Consider the following 27,063-nt stretch of genomic DNA (forward strand, 5'->3'; position numbering starts at 1 on the left):
ACTATTATTTTACATAATTTTGTTATATATATATATACATTTATACAATAATATAACATTTATATAATTTATATGACTACATTTTAGATAGTTTCATGTCTTTACATTTGAATGTACATAATTACTGATCTGTTGCATATTATATTATATTTTGTTTATATATATATATATATATATATATATATATATATATTATTCTGTTATTATATTACTTTGTTATATGTAAAACAAACAAACAAAAATAAATATTACATATAAAAACTATATATGTAATATATGCATTATATATATATACACACACACACACACACATTTTTTATACAATAATATAACATTTATATAATTTATATTACTACATTTTAGATATTTTCATGTCTTTACATTTTAATGTACATGAATTACTGATCTGTTACAGTATACATAATATTATATTACATTATTTGTTAAAATACAGACATATAGAAAATAAAATAGAAATAAAAATATCGTTTTATGATATTAATTGGTTACATGTAAAACAAACAAACAAACAAACATTGCATATAAAATAAAAATAAATACAATAAAAACTATTACTTTATTTTGTAATACTGTATATAAAAAAATGTATATAATTTATACAATAATATATTTATATAATTTATTTTTAATACATTTAACATATTTTCACCTCTTTACATTTTGATGTACATGAATTACTGATCTTTCATATTATTTATAATTATATTACATTATATTATGGTTGAGGGGTTTGTTTTCAGATCATTGACGCTCAGTTTGAGCAATACTGAGAGTGATGCTTATCTTAAAAACACCACTAATCAGTGAAGTGACTTAACCGACCTGTAGTAAAAGTGTCGGACACTGGCTCGCTCTCCTCCAGACCTTTCACTGCAACAAGCGACAGCTGATACATCTCTCCAGGAATCAGATTGGTCAGCGAAACCTGAGACTGTGACCCGTCCGCCGTCAAGATCATGGGAGCACCTGGAAAAACACAGACGAGAAGCAAGACTTAATGCGTGAATTTCATCAGAGCGTCTCAAAATTTGCTCAATGTCTAATCAACTTTTTTTAGTCTTCATCTTCAACACTAGCTCTGTTGTTTGCATATATCTAATATGATGTTTTCAATCATTTTCAGGACCGGCACTCGCCTCCTTGGATGGGGACGTAAGTGATCCTGTAGGAGTCCGGTTGGGATCGCGGTCGAGTCCAGGAGACCACAGCTGTTGTGTCCGTCATGTCAGAGAAACGAAGGTCCCCTAGAGCTCCAAGGCCTGCCAGACAGCAACGCAGGTACATATTTAGCAACAGCAAGAAAACATGTTGAAAAAATTGGGAAAATTATCCACCCAGGGTCCTTATGCCCATTAAGTTATGACGTTAATTCAAACAGCCACTGGAAAATGGACAAAGAAATGGCCACTGAACTGCAGGTGAAGCAGGCCTTTCCCTGGTGCAGTGAAAAAAGGCCTAAAAGAAAGATTAATTAGTCATAATAGTGCAAGAAACCATTTTTAACATGATCAATCATGCCAAAACCATTCAACTGCATTCCACAAATTTAACCTGGAGCGAGATGATGACAAAAAGAAGGCATGTTATTTCGATCATAAACCGACACACAGACATTAGTCCTCAGTGCATGCGGACAAATTAATGTCACGTTTCCCAATGACGAAGACTTGATGGTTTAGTAGTGAAATGAACACTGGGAGACTTCCCTCTGGATGCATGAACACGCATAACGTTCCTTCATAAGAGCATGCAAGGTTAAAGTCAACGTCTTACTTCATGAAGTTTTGTCAAAACTTCTGATTATAGTGTCTAAAAACCCACTTTTCACCCAATAGATCAAGTCAAGCACCAAGCAGTCTTTTTCTTGTTGATTATCCAATTGAAATGCATCAAGTAAAATGGCATGCGAACAGTATTTGCTGTTGACTTTAACCCTGGATTGAAATATATCATGACAGATACGTTTCAAATCACGATGCATCACAGATCAGTACCTGTTTACGATGAAGAGTGTTATTCAGGTCATACTTCCATCACATTGCAGCCAAGAAAGCCCCTCGAATCCAGAAATGAACGTGTTTGACAAATGCAATACCTGTTCTGGCAACAGCAGTAACGGGTTGGGAGCGATGTTCCAGCGTGACACCGTAAAGCTCAATTTCATACTCGGTTCCCCCCAAAAGCTGCGTTAAAACTTTGGTTCTTTCATCGCCCGGCACAACGAACTCTCGAGGGTGGGAGAGCTTGCTCGAATCTCTAACTTTGAGCACGAATCGATCAAAGATGTCGTCTTCTGCCGTCCAGGCCAGCCGGAAACTCTCAGGGGTGATGTCTGACACGAAAAGGTGCTCGATCTCTGGCTCTGCCTCTGATTGACAAGTAAGGGACATGTGTCTTTTTCTTGTTTTAACAAGTCTGAGACAGACTCAAGCGCGCTTTATTTCCAACTACCTGCCGGTCTCCACCCATTCGACATGCATCAAGTATGAGTACAACTTCCTGTGTTAGTTAAACCATGGACATAAACCATGGTCCTTCATGACTTCTGACACCAGTTAATATTGTAAATGGCATTACAAATCATGCACGCCACTTACATAAGTCTGTCTTTCTCTTTTTATACTGATTTCATGCAAGACTGCGTTTCCTTCTGAGCTGCTGGTGAAAAACCTTCCCAAGTAGTAGGGAATGTTCAAAGAACGTTTGTTTAAAGCTATCTGGTCTTTAATAATGTTATTTACACACTGTTTGTGGAACGTTATACTGAAATGTTTAATGGGGTCATATGATGCGATTTCAAGTTTTCCTTTCTCTTTGGAGTGTTACAAGCTGATTGTGCATAGAATACACTACACGACTTTTGGCCCGATTCTCCACCGATTTAGTTTGGAGAAGTCGCCGCTAGTTGGCGAAAGTCAGAGCCAGTCTGCAGATTTGAGCTGAAAGATTTCATAGAAAATTGTGTAGTGTGTGATGGTCACAGACTCTGATTTTTTAGCTTCAGACTTTGATTCCATCCAGTCGGAGGAAATCAAACATGTTTGATGTTTTGAGCTGATTTTAGGATACATATTGTTTTCATTTGTTACGCATCTCCTAGCAACAAGTTGCACATTTCTGAGTGAGTTTGTTGTTATCGGAATGGATTTAAAGTCTGCTAGTGTGTGATCCTCAGTCGTTTAGTGTATGACGCCCAGTGTGACTATTTACAAAGTCGGTAAGTGTATGATTCCTAGTGTTTTAAAAATCTGTTCAGATTTTAAAAGTCGCATAGTGTATTCCAGCCTTTAGTTGAACGTTTGTCTAATGTTCTTTAAAGGTTACTTCTTGCTACTTGTTTCACGTGGTTCAGAGAACATTCAAAAGTAATGTTTACATTTGAATGTACGTGAATTACTGGTCTGTTATATATGACATTATTTGTTCAATTAAATGCATATTATATAAAATAAAAACATTATTTTATGATATTAATTTATGTAAAACAAACATTGTTTATAAAAAATAAATAAAATAAAAACTATTAGTTTACATTGTTTTGTTTTAAATTGAATACATATTTATACAATAATATACTATTTATATAATTGTAAACATTTTACGTTAATAGAATGTTCGTTTAAAGCTATCTGAAACATTTTAGTTGAATGTTTATCTAATTTTTTTTAAACGTTACTGCTTGCTACTTGTTTCAGGTACAGAGAATATTCAAAAGTAACATTCCCATAATGTTCGCAAAATTACTAATTTGAACATTCTCTTAATGTTTGCTCTAAATACAAATAACCAAGAAAAAATTTATAAATAAAAACAGGACATTTTGAATGTTTTGAGAACATAACGTTTTCATAGCTTAATGGGAACATTAGCACAACATTCTTAGAACATATTTTTGTTATATACAGTTGTTATACACAATGCAAAGCCAGCCATTCAGTGGAAAACACAATTCAAATATGGCATCACACATGTGTATGCACATATTTTTAAGGAAATGGGACCAGTGGAGCATGAACTGTTCATACAAGCAGCACTAGAAACAAAATGCTTTACTGATGGAGGAGACCTGGCAAATAAAGAAAGGACAGTGTTGAGGAGGTAGCTGAGTTGTGTAGGAGTTTCCCAACCAAAGCTTATATCAACAGCAGGTCATCATCTAGAATTTGAACTGTAACTTCTAAAAGAACGTGTAAACACAGGACATGTTCTTGCGTTGCATCTGCACTATTTTTTATTTTTGTTTAATTGTCATCTTCATGTGTCATGGCTTCTGTTTTCTACTCTAGTATTTCATTTTGTGCCTTTCTAGATCAGTCTAGAAACTACAAAGGAATCCGCAGCTGAAGCAACACATGCAAATGTATTTATGTTGCAATCACTATTTTGGGAAAAAGCTATCACACATTGAAAAAAACAAGCAAACAAAATAACTAAGCAGCCCTGAAACTACCTAAATGTAGGTTGAGCAGCAATACTGCATAATGTATTAAGTCTTCAGATTATTTGGCCTTACTCTACTGGGAGATTCTTATGGAAGCCCGTTTCCGCCACTGAAAAAAAAAAGAAAAAAAAAAGGTAATTGCGAATTTTTTATCTCACAATTCTGCCTTTTTTTCTCTAAGAATTGTGTGATATAAACTCACAATTGCGAGTTAAAAAGTCATATTTGTGAGATTCTGAGAAATAAAGTCAGAACTGCGAGATATAAACTCATAATTCTGACTTTTTATCTCAGTATTGTGAGTTTATATCTCGCAATTCTGAGTTTATAACACGCAATTGCGAGTTATAAAGTCAGAATGGCTAGATATAAACTCACAATTCCGAGAACATATCAGTCTTTTTCCTCCCATCAAAATTGGACTTTCAAGGGGTCATATGATGTGATTTCAATTTTTCCTTTCTCTTTGGAGTGTTACAAGCTCTTGGTGCATAAAGAAGATCTGTAAAGTTGCAAAGACTAAAGTCTCAAATCCAAAGAGATATTCTTTATAAAAGTTAAGAGTCAACCACGCCTACCTAAAACGGTTCGTTCTAACACGCCCCCACATGTCTACCTCACTACGTGGGAAGAGTTGCATAACAACAAAAAAAGACAGTATAAGTCATTATAATCCATAATTATGTCCACACTGGATGCAACGAATGCCTAGTTTATAATGGGTTCTCATGTTTTTGAATCATCGCTCCGGCCAGACGGGGCATCATCACAGTATGGTAAGGGGCGAAACATTTCCGTCTCATGCTTGAGGTATTCGGCCAATCACAACGCACTGGATAGCTGGCCAATCACCACACTGGATGCAACGAATGCCTAGTTTATAATGGGTTCTCATGTTTTTGAATCATCGCTCCGGCCGGACAGGGCATCGTCACAGTATGGTGAGGGGCGAAACATTTCCGTCTCATGCTTGAGGTATTCGGCCAATCACAACGCACTGGATAGCTGGCCAATCACAGCACACCTTGCTTTTCAGAACGATGAGCTTTGTAAAAATCGACGTGTTTCAGAAAGGCGGGGCATAGAGGAGAAACAATAATGTACAGTATGTGGAAAAGAATGTGTTTTTTGAACCTTAAACCGCATAAACACATTTCATTACACCAAACACACAAAATAATGTTCTTTTTAGCAACATCATATGACCCCTTTAACTCGCAATTGCGTGTTATAAAGAAAAAAAGTCAAAATTGTGAGAAAAGAAGTCAGAATTGCGAGATACTAACTCGCAATTGCGAGAAAAAAAGTCAGAATTGTGAGTTTATATCTCGCAATTCTGACTTTATAACTCGCAATTGCGAACTCGCAATTGCGTGTTATAAAGAAAAAACGTCAAAATTGTGAGAAAAGAAGTCAGAATTGCGAGATACTAACTCGCAATTGCGAGAAAAAAAGTCAGAATTGTGAGATAAAAAGTCACAAAAACCTTTTTTTATTTTTTATTCAGTGGCAGAAACGGGCTTCCATAGATTATTTTTATAAATAACTTAAAAAAAAAAAAAAAAAAAAAGGCATACCGGGACTCAAGATATCTTCTTAAAAAAAAGCAAATCATCTTGTTTTAAAGATTTTTTTTTTCTCCCTCAACTGAAAAACATATATATATATATATATATATACAGTGGGTACGGAAAGTATGTGTGTGTGTGTGTGTGTATGAGAAGTTGATATATCAATAGCAGATAATCCTTATGTTTTATATTCCGTATTTATTGATAACATTAATAATTCATATTACAGTACAAATGTTTGCATATGCCTGGATAGTGAATGAGATCCAGGATTTGTTATTTATGTGCTTTTCAGTGCATTTCTGGCATCATCCATTAACATGAACAATTCATTAGGCAAACATTAAGTATATTATGAGAGCTTGAGAAATATGGAAGGGGCAATGAATTGCTGGGAAATATGAATTAACTGCAACACTGCAACCATACATAATGCATATTAACATTTCACATGTACAAGTATGGTTAAGCCCCACATTAATTACATATTGAGTGTTTACTGTAGAAACTGTACAATTTGGCAGGTTTTTTGTCATGCCATTATGTGCGCCTACAACATATCAACACATCAGAGAGAAACTATCACACTCTTGAACATGTCTTGTGCATACAACCCCCTGCAATTCATTTATTAAATATGAAAAACATTTTGCTACTCAACAAAAAGTTGAAACTACCAAGCTTGGGCAGTGAAACCTTTGATGTGACAGAGTGACGTGCAGTTGAAAAGCAGAGAGCGGTACCTGTAACAGCCACTGTGGTGATTGGACGAGACTGTAACCCATTCCCTGACACCCCGGTCACACTGACCTCAAAGCCAATGCCAGTAATCAGGCCCAAAACATCCAGTACAGTCTGGTTCCCCGGCACTATGAACTCTTGCGACTCCAGCAGCTGACCAGAGTCCGACACCTTTACCTGAAAATGGCTGAAGCCCTCAGAGGAATCTGCCAACCAGGACACTCGAAATCCGTACGGGGTAATATCCGAAACCGTGAGGTTTTCCACTTTCGGTAATGACGCTGGGTTACGTGGTACAGCATTCATTTGGGTCCCGTAGTTGCAGTGTTATAGGAGGGGACAATACAGGGTGAGGATGTATAACTGATTCTGCAGTGATTGCAAGGTCAAAATATTTAGCTTGTTATTTGTCAAATGTTGCTTATCAATTTTTAACTATTAAACTATGATTGTATGAGCTTTCTATTCTTGGCTTCTCCATGTAAAATAATAGAGTATTCAATGGGTGCAATAGAACTGCATGCATATGCAATTGCAAAAAACTGAAAAGAATCAATCTAATCATCCATCTGTGTTAATGGCATTAGACAACATGAGCTCAGGCTGATGCAAAAATGAGTTTCCACACTGCAAATACCACTTTCTTTTCCTTAAGCAAGACAAGTAAAGTTGCAAACTGAAACTGCACCTGAAGACAAGCCATTTGTAATATATTTATTGTCTTAAATGCATCTGAAACTATCTCAGGTCACTGAATGTAACTCAAAACTGCAAGGAAGAAAAAAGTGCTTTTAAAGGTGTCTTTACACCAAGACCAACATGACAAATTGTCACAAAAAAAGAAATACATATAAATATTTTTTATCAGTATTTCACGTGACAAACTGTCAAAAAAATTTACAAAAATGTATCCTTTTATGTATATGCGTGTGTGTGTGTGTGTGTGTATATATATACAGTGGGGAAAAAAAGTATTTAGTCAGCCACCAATTGTGCAAGTTCTCCCACTTAAAAAGATGAGAGAGGCCTGTAATTTTCATCATAGGTATACCTCAACTATGAGAGACAAAATGAGAAAAAAAATCCAGAAAATCACATTGTAGGATTTTTAAAGAATTTATTTGCAAATTAAGGTGGAAAATAAGTATTTGGTCAATAACAAAATTTCATCTCAATACTTTGTTATAATATACCCTTTGTTGGCAATGACAGAGGTCAAACATTTTCTGTAAGTCTTCACAAGGTTTTCACACACGGTTGCTGGTATTTTGGCCCATTCCTCAAGAGCAGTAATGTTTTGGGGCTGTCGCTGGGCAACACAGATTTTCAACTCCCTCCAAAGATTTTCTATGGGGTTGAGATCTGGAGACTGGCTAGGCCACTCCAGGACCTTGAAATGCTTCTTACGAAGCCACTCCTTCGTTGCCCGGGCGGTGTGTTTGGGATCATTGTCATGCTGAAAGACCCAGCCACATTTCATCTTCAATGCCCTTGCTGATGGAAGGAGGTTTTCACTCAAAATATATATATATACATATATATACCATAAAAAAAATTCTAAGCCATATTGGAGTAATAAATAAAAGTAACCATTTTTCTTTTCAGTTTATATTTATAAATGTGCAGTATGGACCGTATTTAGTCAAAATCTGTGTTGTTAACTAAAACTAACTATTAGAAACAAATGTCTTAATTGAAGCTTCAAAAACTGATGATTTACTTGGTGTAAAATGGCCTTCAGAGTCATTAAATTAGAGCCTTGTAAATTATTACATGCATGCAAGTGTGCAAAATAAATAAATAATACACAATAAACAATAAAAAGCCACAGGCAGTTTCAGTAATTTGCTTGCAACATCATCTAACCGGATGCAAAATTGTTAGTTCTGTCAAAGTTCTGATTTGTTGTGATAGACGCATAAAAAGCTTGCACAGTACCTGTACTGGTATTGAAGGAAACTGCTGGAGTTTGACGGCCACGAGACAGACCATAAAACACTATGTCATAGACCGCAGAGTCCATAAGACCCGTGACGGTAACATTCCTCTCTGCGCCTGACAGCCTGAGCTCTACAACATCATACAGCTGCTCACGGTCAGTGACACGAGCAGCAAAGCCATCGAAGTGGCCTGACAGTGTGCTCCAGGACAGCGTCAAGCTATTCGGCCGTGTTTCAGACACCGCGATGGCGCCCAATTTAGGCTTAGGCTCTGGATGAATGAAAGAAAGGACTGAGTATTGTTATGAAACTTAATGGCAGCTGAAACAAGTGAAAACTGAAGGTTTAATACAGGAATATTCTGGGTTATTTGCTTTAACGTCTATGAAAAGCATCTGTGGTTTGCAGTCAATTGCATCAGAAAATAATTTCAACTCAGGACTCAGGTTTGTAACAAAAAAAATAATTTACAGTAATACTTTAAAATTAAATAAATTATACATTTAATTATATAATTATATGTTTATTTCTAATATATATATATATATATATATATATATATATATATATATATATATACACAGACAGACACACACACACACACACAATCGACAAAGTAGTCCGTGTGACATCAGTGGTTCAACTGTTAAGTTACGAAGCTACGAGAATACTTTTTTGCGCAAAGAAAACAAAAATAACGACTTTATTCCACATTTTCGTCACTACAGCGTCACTTTGGTCACGCGTTCACGACGCGAGTGTGTGGCGGCATCAATGGAAAGATCTGGGTCAGCGCCACCACACGCTCACGTCATGATACTGTCGTGAACGCGCATCCACAAGTGGCACGCAGTAGCTAGGCCTTTCTATGAGTAATAGACTTAATTTAGTCACTTATGTGCTTGCATACAGTATTTAAAGTTAAGTCTGATGCAACTCATCTTGAGGCACCAGATTTCAATATGCATAGCAGAGGGTTTTCAGTGATATACATCTTCAATTTAGCATGTTCCTCACACAAAGCTACCATATGACTTCAGAAGACTTATAGTGCTTGAGTTTCATTGACCCATTTTAGAGAGAGATTAAATGTGATCTTTTTGGTTGAGCTACCCCTTTAAGGCCTGATTTATCATTTCCAATATAAACAGATGGGGGGAAACAGCAAGGAAACGAGAGAATTGCAGTTACCTGTGCACGCGACAGCACTGATGGAGTCTGTTCTCCTTCCCTTCACGACTCCAGTGAGGTAAGCTATATAGTCAGTAGTCGGCCGTAGCCCAGTGATTTCATATGACTGTGTGCTTTGTGACAGATTATATTCGACTGGCTCCCGCTGCCAGCTAGAGTCTATAATCTCCAGGATAAACCTCTCAATATCTCCTCTCGTGTCATTCCATGAAATGGAGAAGCTCTCTGATGTAATATTAGAAACATACAGATTGCCAACCACTGGAGCGCTATCTAAAGGGAGAAATTATTATTTGAATAGCGCAGTTGAACTTACTGTACAATATGCATGTAAAATTTGTTTAACTGAGAAACTTCTGACAGATTAATTATAGGAAGTATTTGCCTTACTATGAAAACAAAAAAGCAGAACGAATGTTAAAAAGGATAGGAAAACACAAGAATGTATTGTAGTTATGAATAAATCTGAGGCTATTTTGTTGTTTTTGTTCACTGTAGTGTCAAAACAGGTTAACACGAATATTGTGTTAGTGCATATGAAGCAATCCACACAAAAGATGCATCAAGATTGGTTTCTATTCCAAATTATTCCCATGCAAATCTTACATTATTCCCATTCAAACAGTAACATACAGTAATGTTCTTTGCTCGGTGCAGTAAAAGTTAATGCTTGGTGATGCCCAGAAAGCAGTATGTCTGAATATTTAATAATTTTTTAAAAATTATTCAATTTAATTATTCAATTTAATTGTTAGTTATTATTTGATCTATTATTTAAAATATTATTATATTTAATCAAATATTACTATAATATATTTGAATTTTTTTTATATTATTCGCTAAATCATATCGTTACTTTTATTACATCAAAGCATTGAAAATTAAAAAGATTTATAGTGTTATAATGTTAAAGAATAGCTATCAACAGATATTTAAAAAGCCAATTAATACGGGTTTTTTTTACATTTTCAAATTACTTCTTTAAAAAAAAATGTTTATAAAAATTTAAAAAAAAAAAGTCAATAATAGCTAAACAATTTTTACTTTAAAACAATATCTTAATTTTTATTTGTTTATTTCTTTAAAAAAATGTACAATTAAAATAAATCATTTTAAAATAAAAAAATCTAATAAAAACATTTAAAATATTCCAAACTAATTATTTTAAATAAAAATTTATTTTAATTGAAAATACTTTATTTTTAATGGTTTACCTGCATATCATGTGATGATTAACCAGCATCAGAGAACCATGAACAAGCAAATGTGTTGCTAAATTGTTGAAATATTAATTTTTAGAACATATATTAGGTCAAAGGTTTGACTGACAAAAAATATTTTGGAACCGCTGACATAGAAGGTCCTCAAAATCAACAAAAATAAAAAATGGAACTTACTTATTCAACGCACATTGCATCTATATCAATTCAAAAAGTGTGTGAAATGATGCAAGTAGGTGATGAGATCACAATAAAGTGAATGAAATTATATGTAAGAGGATGAAATATGTTGCAATCACTGCAGCTCATCAAAACTCACCACAATGCGGTAAATGTGTGAGATGGGTGGTGCCATGCATGTGGGCAGCTGAATGAAATGGATGATAGTATAATAGTCGACAGTGATTACTGTTGAACACAAAGCTTTGATTTCAGTGGAAGGAAATGAATGGAAACACGGCATTTTCTGTGCCCCAACGCAATCAACTTTGAGGCAAGACCCACACAGTGGCTGGAACAGTAGAGGTGACAATCAGTTAGCTTTGTTAAAAGAAGTCATTTCACAATCAACAAATTATGATGGACACCATTAAGTGTTTGCTCATCATTCTCAACGGCCCCATGCAACAAAGACGTTTAGGTTTCGTGAAAAATTAAAAGGAAATGTTAAAGCACAGAAGCACCTGCTTGACACCACAGCTCCCAACTAGAAATAAAAATGTCAGAAAGAGAGAAGAGACAAAGAAAAAAAGGCATAACAGATAAAAGATGTCCCATTCCTTGTGAAAAAGAAGTGTGCTTAATTGCACTGAATGTGCACTCGCAATATGTTTCAAAACTTGAAAGCATATAAAAAAAAAACACTGTACTGTACTTGAAGTATTAAATTAATGAAATATTCATATATTTATAATAATAAATTAAAATGCCTCTGAAGTGTAATTTTGTCAAATTAAAAGCATACATGTATAGTATATAATACATTATACAATATATAATACATTTGAATTTATATATATATATATATATATATATATATATATATGTGTGTGTGTGTGTGTGTGTGTGTGTGTGTGTGTGTGTGTGAAGTATTATATTAATGAAATATATATAGAATATAAGTGTAATTTAGAATGTATATTTAATATGTAAAACAGTCCAAAATATATTGTTAATATTGAAGTATGTATTACATTAATGAAATACAGTATATATTCTGAAATGTTAATATGTCACATGAAATATTAATAATAAAGGGACACTTCAGTGTGTCAAATGAACAGTGTTGTTAAAAAAACACTCTTAAGTTCAACTAATTGAATTTAATAAAATGTTTAACTATAATATATTTCATTTAATTGTAAATGCAATTAGGGCTGCGAAAACATTACATTAAATCTTAAGTATATTATTTCCGTAATAAGTACTGTTTTTAAAAGTCTACTAAAGTGCACTTCTTTTTCAGCAGAGAAATCCAGGTAAGCATAGGTACCTGTAGCTGCTTGAGTGTAGATCGACCCCAGGATCGAGCCCTGATGCACTCCGTATAATGTAATTATATAGGACGTGTCGGGACTGAGCCCAGACATCCATAAACTATGGGCATCACCAGATACCGAAAGGTTCTGTCTTTCTGGACCTGCTGAATTTGCCACTTCAATCACAAAACTCTCAAAGGCAGAGCCATCCTCAATGGTCCAGGACACATTGAAGCTATCCCAAGATACATCAGACACACTCAGACTGCCAATCTGCGGCCTCTGCTCCTCTGACGGACAAAGAAATCAGACATGAGTTATTGTCACTGAAATTAATTACATTTGCATAATAAAATGAGCTGAACTTGCCAGTGCCACTGGCTTAATGTAATGACAAATACAGAAAAAATAGTTAATAGATGGAATGAAATGATATGGATAAAGACATGAGGCACAGAGAGACGGTGTTCATTCACGTTGAGAAACAATGGTCAGAGTGATCAGATAAAACATTATATTAATTGTTTCATGCTATAATCCCAAGGGGAGGTTTCTCATGAAACAATTCTGCAAGTGTTTCGTGGCACTATAGAGGTACTGAGATCACATCTTGGGTAACAACTAAAATGTTAAGTGAATATGAGTTTGATTGGAGAAAGTGAATTTTGAATAATATTTGATGTTTAATATACAATACAGTTCAATAGTTTGGGGTCGGTAATATTTTAAAAATGTTTTTGAATCTCTTCTGCCCACCAAGACTGCATTTATTTGATCAAAACAACAGTAACGACAAAAATATTGTGAAATATTATTATAATTTAACATAACTGCTTTCTATTTGTATATATTGTAATTTATTGTATTCATTCCTGTGATCAAAGCTGAATTTTCAGCATCATTACTCCAGTCTTCAGTGTCACTTCAGAAATCATTATTATCAATGTTGAAAACAGTTGTGCTGCTGATTATTTTTGTAAATTAAAATGTTTGTGTTTTTTCTATTCTTTGATGAATATAAAATGCAAAATAATTTTTGCATTCAAAAAGAATTTGAAATAAATCTTTTGTAACATTTGAAATATCTTTACTGTCACTTTTGATAAATTCAATGCAGGGTTATTAGTTAACTAAAACTAAAACCATTAAAAAACAATTATTATTTCATTATTTTCTTTTTTTATAATTAAACATTATTAAAAAAAACATTATTTCATTTTTATTATTAAAAAAATACAAACATTAACTGAAATAAAATATATTTATGAAAACATTTAACATTTTTGTTCAGTTTAAGTTGAAGTACTTATTAACTGAGTAAATTAAAATAAACTAAAAACTGAAACTTAACTACTATATATATATATATAGCAATACATAAATAAAAATTACAAAACCCCAAAATTAATACAAAATACACAAATCAAATCTTAATTAAAAATATTAACAAAAACTATAACAGTACGTCAAATAGTACATCAAAGAAACTAACTTTAAAATGTCCTTTCTGAATAAAAGCATAAAAAAATTATATTTATTACTGACCCTAAATTTTTTTAATGGTAGTGTTCAACTAAATACTCAACATGCACAAAATTATGCTCACAGATGCAACAGCAGACAAGCTAGAATTATCAAAAGCTTTCATTATAGTCATGGTAGTCTACATAAACCAAAGCCCACAGCCATTTTTCAAGTAAACTAGGTGTGGTTTCTTGGTGTGGACACAAAAATCTTTTAAACTAACCAAATAAACCAATTTCTGACGTCAAAAGGTCTTGGGTTTGCATTAAACACTGTAGTGTAAAAACACAATTTTCCCACAAACCGTCTTGTGCCTGCAGAATTGCTCCCAAGATGATGGGCTAACTTTTACATTTTAAGAATGACCTTAAATGAATGAACAAATTAATGACATTTGTAGTCTTATGAATATTGGAGTTATGGCAGATGACAGATGACTGTGGTTTCTGAGGCTCATGTCCATGTACCTGTCTTGATGTGAGCATTGACTGGTTGGGATTTCTCGCCCTCCTTCATCCCATACAATGTAATCTCATAAAGCGTGTCAGGGTTCAGCCCAGCCACATGGACCCGCCTGGCTTCTCCAGACAATTCAATAACACTGTCTTTGGACTTATTTGATGTTGAGTTCAACTCAACGATGAAGCTATCGAAGGCTCCTTCAGGAGCCGACCAAGACAGCATCAAACTATTCCTGCTCACATCAGTGACGTTTAAGTCAACCAGAGGCCCTTGATTCGGGCCCTCAAGTTCATCACCTGAGGCTTCAGCTTTAAAGTCCTCTGTTAAAAGAGTGGAGGTAGAGACTGATGGCTGAACCTCCTTATGGAGGCTTGGTAGCGTTGTTGAAACACGTTTGAAGGTCAATGCAACAACATCAGGAGAGGTAGACTTTGCTGCTATAGAGGAAAGTACATTCAGTCGGTTTAAGGTCAGAGATTAAAGACAAGACAGAATTCGAGATGCTTTACCTGTAAAAACAAGAGGTTAAATACTCATTGACTAACTGCACAACTAAAATATGAATATATACATTTTAATCTACTATTAATCTCCTGCTTTTCCTGGGAAGTGGTTCTCTGATTTGCACAATAAATACCTGTAAATTACTTTCTATTGAAATCATTGAAATCAAGTAAATTTTATAATTGTTTCTAAATATTATGATGGTTAATAATATTCTGACTGAAGTGCCATGAGGGGCGAATTGATTGAACACCAATTTCACGTTTGTATTTCATCATGTCTGTCAGGGTTATTACTAAAACTAAAACCATAAAACACACACACACACACACAGCTATATATACAGTGGGTACGGAAAGTATTCAGACCCCCTTAAACTAATAAAAATGACAAACACACACAACAAAATTGCTAACTTTAACGAAAATGGAACATTCAACAATAAAAACTAATTTGAAATAGAAAATAAAAGCTAGGCTAATGGTCTCTCAGGGATATTAAAATAACACTGGCATGTGTCATATTGCACGCCAAAATCCAAAGAGAGAGAAGAAAAAAAAAAACACTAAGCCATTTTCTGGACCACAAATATTTTATGCATTGTGATATGATTTTTAGGCATATACAAAATGCATAACAATAGCACTGTGACGTGAGTATTTAAAGAAACAAGGCTACAGATAATTTCTTAGTGAATTCACCCCTCAGTGTCTCGATGTAAACTGAGGTTTGAGTTACACTGCGTGCAATAAAACTCAATTCACGTGCAAATGATGTTACCAATCTTCTTGCATTATTTCAATCTACACGCATCTGAAAACATCTGACATTAATGACCATGAGCCATTAATTGCTGAAGTTTCCAAGTAGTCCACTAGAGTGGAAGTACATGGGACGCTTCAGGCTGATGGATAATCCATGCAGACCTCAAGATGTTTTGAGGAAAGGACATGCATGAAGTCGATTCTTCGAAGTCACAAACAGTATTCTGTGCTCATCGGCCTTTCAGGCATTTTCACCACACAGATTAGTTTGTTATGAGGGTTAATAATTTTCACCTCTGCAAAAACGTTTGTGGATTTCCTTATCTGAGCCAATGAGCAGCCATATGCACAGGAGGGCTGGGTGATATACTGAATAATCACAATATATTCACAATCATTTCAATTAAGCAAAAATATTAAATATTATAAAAATCAAGCAAAAAATATAAAATATCTCAGTAGCAAAAACGGCATTAGAACTCCATGCCTGAACCAATTTTTGACTAATGGAAGTAATGGAAGTCACTGTATGACATTTTTATGAATTTATGTAAAAAAAATTCAATTCAATTCAATTCAATTCAATAAATTCAATTAAACATTTATAATAAATATTATTTAAACAAACTGTCAATTAAATTAAAATATTGCTGTTTATTACTATGCACTGTTACATCTGGAAAGGTTTAAATGTCTATGTATTTTAACCACACAGTTTAGTTCGTTATGTGCATTAACAATTTTCTCCTGTGCAACTATTGTGGATCTTCTTTTCTGAGCCAATAAGCAGCCATATACAGAGTAGGGATGGATGAATATTGAATATTCACAATATATTTTTCATGATTCTTCTGGTGAATTAAACAAAAATGTATATTAGAAAAATTAAGCACGTATGACATTTTTATGAATTTATGTAAAAAAAATTCAATTCAATTCAATTCAATTGAATAAATTCAATTAAACATTTGAATAAATATTATTTAAACAAACTGTCAATTAAATTAAAATATTGCTGTTTATTACTATGCACTGTTACATCTGGAAAGGTTTAAATGTCTATGTATTTTAACCACACAGTTTAGTTCGTTATGTGCATTAACAATTTTCTCCTGTGCAACTATTGTGGATCTTCTTTTCTGAGCCAATAAGCAGCCATATACAGAGTAGGGATGGATGAATATTGAATATTCACAATATATTTTTCATGATTCTTCTGGTGAATTAAACAAAAATGTATATTAGAAAAATTAAGCAAAAACCATAAAATATCTCTGTAGCAAAAATAGCATTATAATCTAATTAAATCTGATTAAAGTCAAATCTGCATTAAATGTATTTGTCATTTTTATGTATTAAATTATTTGTTTAAAAAATATTGTAATAAATATTATTTCAATATAAATGAATTATAATTGATAAAATTAATAAAAAATAAATGAATATAAAAATATATCTTGCATTAAATGATTGTTAAAAGATTAATTGATAAATTATTGTTAAAAGGACGGTTCCTCTAACTGAAAAAAAAAAAATATATATACATATATATATTTATAATCACCCAGCCCAAATACACATCCATATACTTATGTATCATCATGCATGTTTGTGCTCTACCATATGACATATGGGAGCAGTTGCATTTCTTATGTCATGCAAACTTTGTGTCATTCCACACTTAAACCTATGAAACAAAAATGTTTTCAAATTTTTTAAAGTTGCAATGGCACTAAATCAAACAGATGACGTGAAACCCAAACGAAAGTTTATACCTGTAACTGCAACTGCTTCTAGTAGTGAAGATCTTTGGCTATTGGATATTCCATAAAGCCTTACTTGGTACTCTGTGGAAGCCTTTAGGCCACGGATTTTAGTGTCATTCACCTCCCCATGGAGATGAACCTCCTCCTTCCATTTCCCTGAGAAATCTTTAAGTTCTACAGTGTAACTATCATAGCCAATGTGCTTATTTGACTCCCACGCAAGATCAAATCCATCGGATGTGACATTAGACACGGTCAAGGTGCCAGTGGGGTCCTCGTATCCGCTCCCAGAGAACGGGATCTCTGAGTTGTCCAGAGACACAAAGCTAATGACATTGTCGTCGGTGCCTTTGGTGTTCGCTAGATAAAAAGTGAAAGATGCTACAAGAAAAAGACAAAAACACATGACACTTGGGAACAACAGATGAAACGGCATGATAACACGTGCAAATCCCCTCATTCAAGACCAATTATGATTGAATATCATCTTCTAGACAGATGGTTTGCTTGGTTTATCAGCAAAGATCCTCACACTGTTCCTTTACCAGGTGCAACACAATAAGTTTCCTGAAAGTGAAAATCCACACAATTACAGCTAATCGGAACATATCTGATGTTTAATATACATCATTTTGACCAATGAGATTGCATTGTGGGTGGGGCTTTCCAGAAACTCAGATTTACATAAAAGAGCTTCCATTCTTTGTTGGTTTTATGGTGTTGCAGCTGGTTTGGACACGGTGTCATAAATTAAGACCAGAAACATACTTTACTGAAATACACAAACGCAGACGTGAATACTTGGCCAATGCACTACAAGTATGCAGATCTGCTGAACCTACTAATAGTTCACCCATAAAAGATGTAGATGAGTTTGTTTGTTCATTCGATCTGATTTGGAGAAATGTAGCATTCCATCACTTGCTCACCAGTGCAGTGAATGGGTGCCGTCAGAATGAGAGTCCAAACAGCTGATAAAAACATCACAATAATCCACAAGTAATCCACACCACTCCAGTCGATGAGATAATGTCTTGTGAAGCCAAAAGCTGCGTGTCTGTAAGAAGTTAAGAAGTAACTTTAAACATCACCTCTGGCCAAAATATGAGCCAATACAATCCATAATAATGCTTCCTCCACTGAAAAAGTCCATCCCCTATTGTCCTCTCACATTAAAATCCACCCACATATTTGTTTAGAAATATTTTGGACTGTTTCCGCTTGAAAACGGTGCTTGATCTGTGCATATTTCTCTCCTGATTCAGATGAGATGACTTTTTCATGGGACAAATCAATATTATGGATAGAGGACTATTATGGATATTTTAGTTAGACGCAATGGTTTGAAGTTAAGACATTAACTGATGGACTGGAGTGGTGTGGATTATTGTGATGATTTTATCAGCTGTTTGGACACTCATTCTGACGGCACCCATTCACTGCAGAGGATCCATTGCTGAGCAAGTGATGGAATGCTAAAGCTCATCTACATTTTGGATGGTCTGAAGGGGAGTACATTTTCATTTAACATGCGATGTTGCATTGCACCTGCAATAACAATAAAGTTTCCTTGTGTTTTATAATTTTATCCACCTTATTTTTCAATGCTATAAGCAATTTCCAGTGAATGGACTGTTTTCTGTACAGCTAAAATAGCTGGAAGTGGCTGAAACACTGAAAGCCTTGCACTCTTACATTAAAAATAATATGGATAAACATGCCGACTTGAGACAATTTGCTCACCAATTAGACAAATGACAATTTTTTTTGCATTGTGCAATTCATTCATGCATTGCAGTGCAGTATGAATTGCATTCGGACACATTTTCGAATACAACGCCACACAAATCAAACGCAGCTAGAAGTGTTTGTGTTCACGTTCTTGCATAGGGTATGTTTCAGATTCAAAACTGATGATTTTCAATAAATATTTGGGAAAAAATGCATATAAAAGTTAGTCAATCATTTTCACGACACAATCTTTGTTGTCCACAGCTGAAAACAGAACAATGACATTATCATGTTGCACTAAAGCAAACAAAATCAACTTTACACTAGGAATCGCTCACCTGTGGATGCGGTGACGGTGGCAGGAGCACTTCTCCTCTGTCCGCGTTCTGCCACGAGGGTGACGGTGTAGCGCATGCCAGGGCTCAAGCCGCTCAGGGTGTAGGCGGTTGCGGTAGCAGGCAGCTCGACTTCTTCCCGTCGGCCGTCGGCAGAGACAAACGCTAGCCTGTAGGTGGAGATCTTGGCCCTGGCCCTCTTCCAGACCAGTTCCAGGGTGGTTTCGGTGGAGTCTCGCACTTCCAAGTCTCGTGGAGGATCCAGATCTGTGTGGGTGGAGGTTCAAAATGACAGCACAAAAGACACATTCATGCCAGGAAATGGTGATGGCATCAGAATTCATGAAATCAAAAAGACTGAAGAGATAAAGACTAGTCTGTCATCATCTATTCACTTTCATGTCGTTTCAAACCTGTCTGTCTTTTTTAGGAGGTTTTAGGAGAAGTTTTGTGGTGCTTCATATAATGAATGTGAGTCAGATGTTGTCAAAAAAAAAAAGAGAGAGAAACATCATAAAAGAAGTCGGCTTGGATGATGTTTTTATGGTACTTTTGGTCACTGTGTTCACTACACACAAAAAGAGCAGCGTGAACATGATCCATGGAACAAAGTCATACTGGTTTAGAAAGACATGAGAGTGGGTAAATGAGGACAGAATTCAAATGTCTGGGTAAATTCTTTTAAAATCTCTTTAAATGGTTTAAAAATAGAGTTATATTCATGTTACTGTTCTTAGTATTTTGGTAGGCATCTTCATAAGAAAAAAATAGCATGTGTTTATTAAAAAAAGTATGCACACCACCATTTTGAAAAGATTATTGTTATGGACTGCAAAATAAATAAATACAATTAAATTAAATTTGTTGAACACATATTTTGAAGAATGCTGGTAACCACACAGTTGCCACTAACCATTGACTTCCATAGTTTGGAAAAAACAATACTATGGAAGTCAATGGCTACCGGCAACCATTTGGTTACCAGCATTATTCCAAATATCTTCTTTTGTGTTCAACAGAAGATGGTTTGGAACAACTTGAGGGTGAGTAAATGATGACAGAATTGACATTTTTGGGTGAACTGTCCCTTTAAATAAAGATACATTTCCTTGAGAAGCAAGATCACTTAAGATATTAAGTCTTGTTTTCTGAAAAATTTATCAAAATTGATTTTAAGCTTAAAACATGTTTTCCTTTGAATTTATTTTATTTTTCTTATCCCATTGGCAAATATTTTATAAACTCAATTTTGATCGTTTATTTTTATTTATTTATTTTCAGAAAACAAGACTTAATATCTTAAGTGATCTTGCTTCTCAAGTAAATGTATCTTTATTTAAAGGGACAGTTCACCCAAAAATGTAAATTCTGTCATCATTTACTCATCCTCAAGTTGTTCCAAACCATCTTCTGTTTGGAACAACTTGAAAAAGAAAAAAACAAAAACATCACAAAAGAAGATATTTGGAATAATGCTGTCTCTCTCTCTCTCTCTCTCTCTCTCTCTCTCTCTCTCTCTCTCTATATATATATATATATATATATTTCAGTGTGTTCACCAAGGATGCATTTATTTGTTTAAAAATATAGTCAATAATTGTGCAATATTATTATAATTATATAATTATAATGTATGCATTTAGCAGACACTTTTATCCAAAGCAACTTGCAATGCATTCAGGCTATACATTTTTTACCAGTATGGTATTTTATTACTATTTAAAGTAACTATTTTCTATTTGAATATATTGTAAAATGTAATTTATTTCTGTGATCAAAGCTGAATTTTCAGCATCAATGCTCCAGTCTTCAGTGTCACATGATCCTTCAGAAATCATAATAATATGCTGATTTGCTGCTCAAGAAACATGTCTTTTTATCAATGCTGAAATTCAAATTTCAAAAGAACAACATTTATTTGATATAGAAATCTTTTGTAATATTATAAATGCATTTCCTTGATCAATTGAATGCATCCTTGCTGAATAAAATTCTTTCAATTTCTTTCAAACAAAGCAAAAACCATAGCAATCCCAAACTTTTGCACAGTACTGTCTGCTGATATAAAGAGAGCTGGTCTCACCGGTCAGTGCGTTGGTGGTCGCTGGCTCACTCTCTCTTTCATTGTGAACGGCTGTGACTCCAATGCCATACTCCGTTCCAGGCTTCAGGCCTACGGCACACCAAACCCATTAATCCAGCAGATGAAACACTAAGCTGATGCTTTTTCAAGCAGAGAACGAGGGGAACATTTCTGTATCATGCCATCTCTATGTGAATACTTTCACTTCTTTATCTGTGGCAAACAAAAATCATGTTTACACCAATGGACCTATCATGCATATCTATATGGATTTATGAAGAGTTTAAAAACAGAAATGTGCAACTGGTATTTTTGTTCAAGCACTTATATTAGTTCTTTCTTTAAAACTGTGTTTTTTTTAAACCATGAAGTTGTCCAAATGATCCTTTTATAGGGACAGACAACACTAGTCTCATGTATTTTCAGTCTAAATTAAATCACAACCAACACACAGCTAAAAAATTTTTTCTTAGTATGTTTGTCTTATTTTCCATTACATATATCTAAAAAGTCTTAAGATACAGTTATTTGAGAACGAAAACGACTTAAGATATTAAGTTTCATTTTCTGAAAAAAAGATATTAATAATGATATTGAAAATGAAGTGCTTAAAACAAGAAAACAATCTAAAAATTTTTTTTAAACATATATATATATATATATATATATATATATATACTTTTTTCTTATTTAATATATATATATATATGTATTTTTTAAATTATTTATTTTCAGAAAACAAGACTTAATATCTTAAGTGATCTTGCTTCTCAAGTAAATGTATCTTTATTTAAAGGGACAGTTCACCCAAAAATGTAAATTCTGTCATAATTTACTCATCCTCAAGTTGTTCCAAACCATCTTCTGTTTGGAACAACTTGAAAAAGAAAAAAACAAAAACATCACAAAAGAAGATATTTGGAATAATGCTCTCTCTCTCTCTCTCTCTCTATATATATATATATATATATATTGCAGTGTGTTCACCAAGGATGCATTTATTTGTTTAAAAATATAGTCAATAATTGTGCAATATTATTATAATTATATAATTATAATGTATGCATTTAGCAGACACTTTTATCCAAAGCAACTTGCAATGCATTCAGGCTATACATTTTTTACCAGTATGGTATTTTATTACTATTTAAAGTAACTATTTTCTATTTGAATATATTGTAAAATGTAATTTATTTCTGTGATCAAAGCTGAATTTTCAGCATCAATGCTCCAGTCTTCAGTGTCACATGATCCTTCAGAAATCATAATAATATGCTGATTTGCTGCTCAAGAAACATGTCTTTTTATCAATGCTGAAATTCAAATTTCAAAAGAACAACATTTATTTGATATAGAAATCTTTTGTAATATTATAAATGCATTTCCTTGATCAATTGAATGCATCCTTGCTGAATAAAATTCTTTCAATTTCTTTCAAACAAAGCAAAAACCATAGCAATCCCAAACTTTTGCACAGTACTGTCTGCTGATATAAAGAGAGCTGGTCTCACCGGTCAGTGCGTTGGTGGTCGCTGGCTCACTCTCTCTTTCATTGTGAACGGCTGTGACTCCAATGCCATACTCCGTTCCAGGCTTCAGGCCTACGGCACACCAAACCCATTAATCCAGCAGATGAAACACTAAGCTGATGCTTTTTCAAGCAGAGAACGAGGGGAACATTTCTGTATCATGCCATCTCTATGTGAATACTTTCACTTCTTTATCTGTGGCAAACAAAAATCATGTTTACACCAATGGACCTATCATGCATATCTATATGGATTTATGAAGAGTTTAAAAACAGAAATGTGCAACTGGTATTTTTGTTCAAGCACTTATATTAGTTCTTTCTTTAAAACTGTGTTTTTTTTAAACCATGAAGTTGTCCAAATGATCCTTTTATAGGGACAGACAACACTAGTCTCATGTATTTTCAGTCTAAATTAAATCACAACCAACACACAGCTAAAAAATTTTTTCTTAGTATGTTTGTCTTATTTTCCATTACATATATCTAAAAAGTCTTAAGATACAGTTATTTGAGAACGAAAACGACTTAAGATATTAAGTTTCATTTTCTGAAAAAAAGATATTAATAATGATATTGAAAATTAAGTGCTTAAAACAAGAAAACAATCTAAAATTTTTTTTAAACATATATATATATATATAATATAAAAAATATAAATATATTTTTAAAAAGCATTGAAAAATATATTTTGCCCTATTATATCAGTCCAATAAAAAAATATTGATATTTGTCACATTTGAAGCAAAACTTGTTTATAACACATGTGAACATAAAAATATAATACATATTTTTTTTATTAAATAAAATAAAATAGATTTTTATTAAATAAAAATCAGAAAGGAACATACTTTACAATGTAAAAAAAAAACAATATTACAATATATATAAAAAATCTAACTATTATTTATAGTTATATTTATATATATATATAACATAAAATTAAGATTACATTTCTTGCCCCTGAAATACATTTTGAAATATATTTTGGTATTTGAAGGATGAAACTAAATATATTTTAAATTTAAAAAATATATATTATTGAGCTTCACTGTTTACAACATATATTTAAAATATTTTTGTCCAGAAAAAATTGCTGTATGGGATGGAGTAAGCAATCCCATACAGCGATCTTTCCCCCCCCCTTTGAATTAAGATTATTTTTCTGATCTCACTGACATTTTTTTTTTTCAAGCATAAAGTCACATAATTTTATTTTTTTATTTATTAAAAAACAAGACTTAATGTCTCAAGTCATTTTGCTTCAAGTAAATGTATCTTAATTTAAGAATGTTTAGGAATTTGTACTGGAAAACAAAACAAAAATACTGAGGAAGAAATCTTTTTTTTGCACTGCAGCTAGCAAATACAGTGCAATTCTTAACATTTGTCTCATTACAGGAGCATCGTTTTACCTGTAATCGTGGCCCATGTCGTGTCTCCAGCTCTTCTAGGGAACATGTCTTCACCATGAGCACCTCCTGCGATCGGGCCGTACTTGATACGGTATCCGTCGATGGATGAACGGCTGTTTTTCCATTCCAGTGTGATGCTGCTGTCAGTCTGATCAACAGCTTTTAGGTCAGTGGGGGCATCCAGACCTGGGACACACAGAAAACCATCACACCTCATTAAAACACTGATTTGAGTTCATCTTTGTGAGAAGCACTCTGTAGAGTGTTCGTACCCGTGCTGAAGCTCTCAAAGATGGGCTCGCTGGTCACGTCTCCCCTCTTTGAACTGAGAGACACTCTGTATTCGGTGTCTGGTTCCAGGTCCTCCAGACTGTACTGTGTGTCTGTGGCCGGGAGGTCGACATCTCGATGGACTAACAGGTCTGTGCTCGGCCCGTACGACACCCTGAACCCGTCCACCTGAGCCACGGGTATGGACCAGGAGATCACTGCAGACCGGTCTGTCACATCGTCAACATCAATCTGCCCTGGAGAATCGATTCCTACAGCAAGAGGAGGGATTCGTGATTATACTTATAATTACAGTCAGTTCAAATAATTTTGAATATACTACATATATATATATATGTGTGTGTGTGTGTACGAATAGTCGAATATTCTATTTGCAATAGCTATTCGAAAAATAAAAACACTATTAGAATTTCGCTAAAATGTTGCTTTGCTGGCCGTAAATGCAGGGAATCCCTGATAAATCCTGAGCACGCAAACTTTGTCAAGTGAAACTGATTTATCACTAAAATGAGTAATCATATGAATTACAAACACTGGAATGTAATGACCAGTCGAATGAAGAAAAACAGCAGCACATCACTGCATTCACTACTGCAGGTGATACACTACCATTCACATGTTTTGGGGAAAAAAATAAATAATGCTTTTATTCTGCATGTATGCATTGAACTGATCAAAAGTGACAGTAAAGACATTTATAATGTAGCAAAATATTTCTATACCAAATAAATGCTGCTCTTTTGAACTTTTTTATTCATCAGAGAATCCTGAACAAAAATGCATCATGGTTTCTACAAAAATATTAAGCTGCACTGCACCTATAATAATCCTTAAAAGGCCCTAATATTTAAAATTATTTGGGCGTGTTTTATGCAGATTACTAACCTCACTGCAAAAAATGCTTTTCTTTCTTAGATTTCTTTGTCTTGTTTTCAGCCAAAATATCTAAAAAATTTTAAATCGAGAAGGATTTTCTAGACAAGTAAAAAATTATTGTCTTGTTTTCAGGAAAAACAAGTCAAAATTAAGTGAGTTTTTGCTTAGAACAAGCTAAATAATTTGCCAATGGGGTAAGCAAAATAATCTTATTTCAAACAGAAAACAAGATTATTTTTCTTACCCCATTGGCAGATTATTTTGCTTGTTTCAAGCAAAAACGCTTAACTTTGGCTTGATTTTTCTGAAAACAAGACACAAATTTTTACTTCTTACTTCTAGAAAATCCTTCTTGATTTAAGATTTTTTTTAGATATTTTGACTGGAAACAAGACAAAAAAATCAAAGTAAGAAAATAATTTTTTGCAGTGTAGTCGTTCATTTAGAAAACTCCAAATTCATAAACGCTAGAACAACATTAAGAAGAAACCCATGTGTTGTGAATGTGCAAGTTTAATATTTAGTGTTAAGGGTTTATTCAAATTAATAACTCTCAGTTTGAGCAAAACTCATGATGGTTGACTTGGCAAACACCACTTCTAAACTTGATTAGGTCTTTTAAAGTCGGTCAATGTCTACAAAATTATTTTATGCAGTAAATAAGATTTAATGCACCAAGAGGCACAAATTCGTGATGGATGTTTCCAAATCTAGAAATCTGAGCACTTTTACAGGCAGTAAAATAGGGAAACACACGAACTACTGTCAGAAATCAAGGGCCTTTTGAAACTAAAAATGCCTTATTGGTTGTTATCATGGATCTATGTGTGCAGAGGCTGTAAAATGTCAAGCCAGACACACGAATCGTCCAAATTTCTCACGGTTAAGCACTGAATTGGGGTGTTAAAGCCCTGTTGGTCAGCCCACGCTGGGTATTTCATAAGGTTAAATGATGGCCCCTATTCTTCTTGGCCTTTCTAAACAGCAGGCCTTCACATTCTTTACTGCTGAGCTGGTTTCGCCTTCAACCTCCGACACTTTAGAGCCGTTTAGCAGATGTAGATTAATCCAGCCAATTACCAAACGGACCAAAAGCAACGCCTTTAACATTTACTGCCACATTTAAATGGGATCACGACACAGACAATAAACAAGAGGAAAGGTTTACTTTAGAGAAGGTG

General features: G+C 33.9%; 1 protein-coding gene across 1 annotated transcript in view; it reads right to left on the minus strand.

Moving 5' to 3' along the window:
• Positions 1-27,063, minus strand: part of LOC107557573 (tenascin-like) — an 82,442-nt gene that overhangs the window by 10,127 nt on the left and 45,252 nt on the right. The window contains exons 6-13 of the mRNA XM_016241047.1: positions 24,988-25,257; positions 24,716-24,901; positions 23,284-23,373; positions 19,693-19,956; positions 12,618-12,893; positions 2,117-2,389; positions 1,158-1,280; positions 844-987 (exon numbers count right to left, since the gene is read on the minus strand). Coding sequence (XP_016096533.1) covers positions 844-987; positions 1,158-1,280; positions 2,117-2,389; positions 12,618-12,893; positions 19,693-19,956; positions 23,284-23,373; positions 24,716-24,901; positions 24,988-25,257 — 1,626 coding nt within the window. The remainder of the gene's footprint in view (positions 1-843; positions 988-1,157; positions 1,281-2,116; positions 2,390-12,617; positions 12,894-19,692; positions 19,957-23,283; positions 23,374-24,715; positions 24,902-24,987; positions 25,258-27,063) is intronic.

This window comes from Sinocyclocheilus grahami, unplaced genomic scaffold, assembly GCF_001515645.1.
Source record: "Sinocyclocheilus grahami isolate Dianchi unplaced genomic scaffold, SAMN03320097.WGS_v1.1 scaffold609.1, whole genome shotgun sequence".
NCBI classification, from domain to species: Eukaryota; Metazoa; Chordata; class Actinopteri; order Cypriniformes; family Cyprinidae; genus Sinocyclocheilus; species Sinocyclocheilus grahami.